The following is a 5,316-nucleotide window of genomic DNA, read 5'->3' on the forward strand; positions in this document are numbered from 1 at the left end:
AGTCACTGCAAAGCATATAAGGAACTGGACTAGTAAGAATACATTATTCACTCGTCTTGACCACTTAATTTTTAGTGGGTGGCCTTCTTCTCCTAATAAGGATCTCCAGCAACATTACAATCGCCGAGAAGAGCTAAGTGTGGTGGATTGTTGTATATTATGGGGATTTTGGGTAATCATACCACCACAGTGAATCGAATGAAAGTATTAGCCGAGTCATATGTTTGGTGGCCTGGGCTTGATACTGATATAGCCACTAACGTACAGCATGGTCATCACTGCCAAGAAAATAGAAATAGTCCGGCAAAGGCTCCATTACATCCGTGGGAGTGGCCAACTCAGCCATGGACCAGACTTCACATGGACCACGCAGGACCATACCAAGGCAAGTTGTTCCTGGTTTTGGTTGATTCCCATTCCAAGTGGTTGGAGGTTTGTATAGTGCCTTCTACATCTGCAGAAGCTACGATTAAGGTCTTCAAATCAATATTTTCCACTCATGGCATCCCTGAACAGATTGTGACAGATAATGGTACTGGATTTGAGAGTGGAGAATTTCAAGATTTTATGTCTCAGATGGGCATTCAGCACATCTGTACCTCTCCATACCACCCCTCTTCTAATGGGCTTGCAGAAAGGGCAGTAAAAACCTTCAAGTCTACTGTTTCCAAATTAGACGGACTCATGGAACACTGCCTCACTCAGTTTCGGTTCAAGTACAGAGTAACTTCACAAACAACAACTAACCTGTCAGCAGTTCAGCTCTTGATTGGTAGGAGATTACGAACTATTATGGATCTATTGCATCCTGATGCTTCTAAGAGAGTAGAAGATAAGCAGAGGAAGCTAATGACTGACAAGAGACCAAGAACTTTTGCAGTAGGGGATAAAGTCTTTGTTAGAGATGTCCTCCATAAGAAATGGATACCTGCAGTGGTAATTAAGATTACAGGACCTCTCTCTTATCATGTAGAGACTAATAGTGGTGTTGTGTTACGTATGCACGTAGATCACCTTTGCCCTCATTTCCCAGAAGACATGACTACCTCTACTGGTCAATCAGAAGGTTTAGGCCCTACCACCACTATAATCCCCACCACTACTTGAACAAACCCACCTCAGCAACCACCTGCTCCTGCACTTGAACCATGATGTCGGTCAACTAGAGTTTCAGTGCCAATCATTCGATTTGCCCCTCTACTCCAAACTTAAGTAGGAGGGAATGTAGTAAACTATTTTGTGTTTGGTTTATGTGATTCTAATTAGTCTGTACAGTTAGATAATTATTGTTAACCACATCTTGTGTTTTGTCTGTGTACTTAAGGTTGATTTTTGTAAGTTGAACAGTTCAGTTAGTTTTAGTTGTTAATAATACTTCCTAAGTTACTACAGTCATATTGTACGTCTTCTGATTCTCAGAACTTTTAATGACAATCTATTGGACGGATGTAATGTACAATATTTTCATATTATTTTCCTACGGCAACATCTGGAGATCCTGTGACATTTTGTGATGATGATCCTGCTACTGTTGTTACACTGATTTTACGAGGATTGCTTGGTTGTTCATCTGGAAATGTTTCAGAGATCCTCTTCCTCTAGTCAATTGGGGCCATCTAGCTTCTAGCATAATCTTGTCCACAGCTTCAGTAATGTTTTCTATAGTACTCTGCTTCAACTTTTCATATCTACATGGGAGACATAGTAAATATTAAACACGAAAAAACATGTAGTCTTGTAGACTAGTAATAATATATAATATTGACTCACCTATACAACGCTAAAACACAAATCCTGCACATTCTGCCATGAAAACCAGATTCATCACTCAAAAGTTGATCAATTTCAACTTCAATACCAATCTCCAAAAATCTCTTCTTAACTAACTTCTTCCAAACAGGGAGTGCTTTTGAACAGCTGTCACTCAGTATATTATATCTATTGGTTGCCTGGTTGGACAAGTCCTTTCCACAGCCATAGCATATGACATTTGTAGACATTTTTAAATGTTCATTAATATTATTATTATTATTATTATTACTATTATTATTATCATTATTCTAGCTGCACTTGCGCAATATCATGCAGCCAGCCACACCCCAAGCCTTTCAAGTTGGAATGAGTTGTGTATACGGACTGATCCTATCCCTCCTGTTTGCGAGGGTCAGGCCCCGCCTGACTACATGAACCTGTAATTGTCATTGAAAATGTAATTTGAAGTTACACTATCATTGTGTCATTGTAACTGTAATTGAGCCTATTCTTGCAAAAGGAGTGTAATTAAATGCGTTATTGTAATTTAGCTTCTGTAATTGACCCCAGGTCTGGATCTTTTTATCAGTAATTTCAACGCTTTTCGCAAAAATATCTGTTACTTTAGCTAACCTAAGGCACTATCCACTTAATTATACATTTTTAATTAATTATATTCTGGTCTGCAGTGGCTGTAGTCTGGCAGTTTTCGTATACTTTTTTACGCATACATGTACCATCGGAACAATAAATTATTCATGCATGTAAATTTAAATCCTCAGTTAAAGTTTGTTTTGTAATTGATATTGTATGGTAAATTTTGAACAATGCATCAAGATTAGGGAAATACACTTTATGTGGTTACCTTTTTGCCATCAAGTAAAGGAAACAAATTATAAAGAAAAGACTATTTTTTGGTAAATTTAATCAGCAAGGAGATTTTTAAAAATTCACCTGATAAACTGGTCATATCTTTTCATTCAAGAAGAGCTTTTTCTAAATACCAGAGATGCAATGGCTATTTAGATAATTTATTTGCAATTCTGTCCAATATTTGTTTATATAGCTACTGCACTTTAAGTGTTAGAAATGTTAAACATTCTCATTAACAAACAGCTAAAATGTAGGGTTAAATGTATTGAGTCACCTTAATTGTGTTGTAAACCTTCATTATTTTTTGTAAATTTTTGTTCCTAGCAATGACATTTTTGGCAAAAATTGATTCATTTTTACCTTTCTCCTTTTATCATTTGTGTCTACATTCATATTCTTTTCACAGTTTTGTATTTACTTCTAATGCAGTGTTATATGGCAATGATCCTGCATGTAAGAGAGACTCTAGTAGGCTTTTATATATATCATATCAAAAAAAAATAACATTAGCAGTTGTTGCATGTCAGATAACAGTTCTATGTTACTGCAGAGTTACTGGCATAAATGTTTCTCTGATGGGCCTCTAGGATTATTCACTGATTAACAAAGATAAATTATTACTACATTAATACCGAATTAGTAATGATTATTCTGACAACAGTAGGCATTTTTGACCTTGTGTTTCAAGTAATTTTTATCCAAATAAAAATCTATAAGTAGTTTTATGACCAAAATGTTTTATAGTGACAAAATTAATGTCTAGTGTCATGCTCCTTCACTCCATTCTCTTTTTTACAGATGTATACTGAGAAATCAGTACATACTGAGGAAGAGGACAATGTTCTAAGTGCCACTGAAAATAAAAAAAACCACTGCAGGTGAACCTGATTGTACATTTAGACTGGATACCCCTTGCAGGAGTAATTTGCACCGACACACACCCTGTAATTGCATGGCTGTCACAGAGACTACACAGTTTGTCAAATTTGTGGAACAATATTCAATTTACAAGGAGACCAATTGTCAAGGTAAATTGAAAGTAAATTCGATCGAACTGGCTGGGATTGAGGGAGCAGCATAACTCTCTTTTGGCTGTACTAACTTTGGAAGCTGCAATGTCAAATTTGAAATCTCAGAGGGAGAATTGTGTTGCTGGTGTTTCTATGATTTTACAAGTTGCTACAATTTGTTCTGAAACATCTTATGCCGTATATAAGGAAAGTTTCATCACATCCTTGGAATGCATACAGTCACTGACAGAGTTTCTTGGGACACTTAAAGAGATGTATGAACATGTAAAGGATAATTTAGATAAAGTTTACTGGGAAGCCAGAAGGGAAATGCAAGGTATGGATTAGAAGAAATTAGGGACCTGTGGCGATGCTGTGTTGCTGACTAGAGGCAGTTTCAACCAAAACTGCTCATACACTGTTAGCAATTACTTGACTGGCACTCTTTTGCACTATTATCGCAACTGTCAAAAGGGAAGTGACGATTTGTGTCAAGATAAAGTATATGAATGAACTTCAAAAGCAGCAGAAGGATTCGGTGCTAATGAGGTATTCAAACTCATGGTGAAGGATCAAATGAATGTGGAATGCCACATTCAAGATGCAGATAGCACATCTGACAATGTTGTCTTAAAACATTTCCACTTTGTCGGGTACTGCGGTGGCAATAATGTTGCCAAGAATCATGCTAAAAAGTTAGACAAATTGCATAAATTAAAACAAATGACAACTGATGATGGTGTTAAAGTAGAATGCTACTGCAAGGGGAAAAGGCATGCTTAGCATTTGAGGTTGCCTCACTGAGAAGTTGATTAGAAAAGCAAAAGCCTAATTTCAAATTTGCCTTACAAATGTTTGCAAAGACCCCAATGCTTTCTCAGAGAAATAACAAACTTGGCATTGCACCACTTTCAGCCAATGGGATGGCGGCCAGTGTGATTTTGACCCATTAGTAGAGTGCAGCTGTGGTTCTTGTACAAATAAATACAATTTAAAAAGCCATGGAAAACCTCACAAAAGTGACCACAATTTGAAGTGTCCTTTCATACTCTAGCTTACAAGTTAGATTGTGAAGAAAAGGCAGGTCCTGATACATCCTGAAATAGGTAAAGTCACAACAAACCCTATTGAAGCTTCGCACAATGTGCTTGCTAGGTATAGGTCCAACAATTGGAACCTTGCACGTTTTTCCCACCATGTTTCTACCAACATAGGTTTCTTTCAAGGTTGCAAGACCTATCTTTTTACAATGTGTGGTTGTCAGTACCATTGGATTCTTGACATTCTTGAGTGGATGTGTCTTCCTCTTGTTCAAAATATTCCATCCATCTTGAAGAAGTTGAATGCAGGTTCATTTTTACAATACAAAGCAAGAAGACCAATGCTGCTAAAGCAAGTTCGAAGTTTTATAGGAGAAAGCGTAAAGTCTTTAAACATCAAAGCAGGCAATTGTTTGTAAGAGAGTGCAATGAATCATGATTGTGGCAGGGATGCATCTACTGAAGAAGTAATTGCAGATGCCACGACTGACAAATGCCAATGTGGCTCAACAGACGGCAGAAGGACATCCCACAATAGTTGTCCACAAAGGAGAACCTGTGGTACTGTTACTGGAATTGATATCTCCAGTCACATCAATGCATCGAAAAGTGATGACAATGTATCTGAATATGACAATGAT

General features: G+C 37.2%; 1 protein-coding gene across 1 annotated transcript; it reads left to right on the forward strand.

The window, feature by feature from the left end:
* The first annotated feature begins 159 nt into the window (after window positions 1-159).
* LOC105313304 (uncharacterized protein K02A2.6-like) lies at window positions 160-1,107 on the forward strand. Its single transcript, XM_011406616.1, has one exon. It carries the CDS (start codon window positions 160-162, stop codon window positions 1,105-1,107), a length of 948 nt encoding a protein of 315 aa, XP_011404918.1.
* Window positions 1,108-5,316: the final 4,209 nt, after the last annotated feature.

This window comes from Amphimedon queenslandica, unplaced genomic scaffold, assembly GCF_000090795.2.
Source record: "Amphimedon queenslandica unplaced genomic scaffold, v1.1 AMPQUscaffold_13325, whole genome shotgun sequence".
Lineage (NCBI taxonomy): Eukaryota > Metazoa > Porifera > Demospongiae > Haplosclerida > Niphatidae > Amphimedon > Amphimedon queenslandica.

Bases quoted from the DNA above. Each gene is read 5' to 3' on its own strand.
- LOC105313304 (XM_011406616.1), top strand. From the start codon at position 160: ATGGGGATTTTGGGTAATCATACCACCACAGTGAATCGAATGAAAGTA.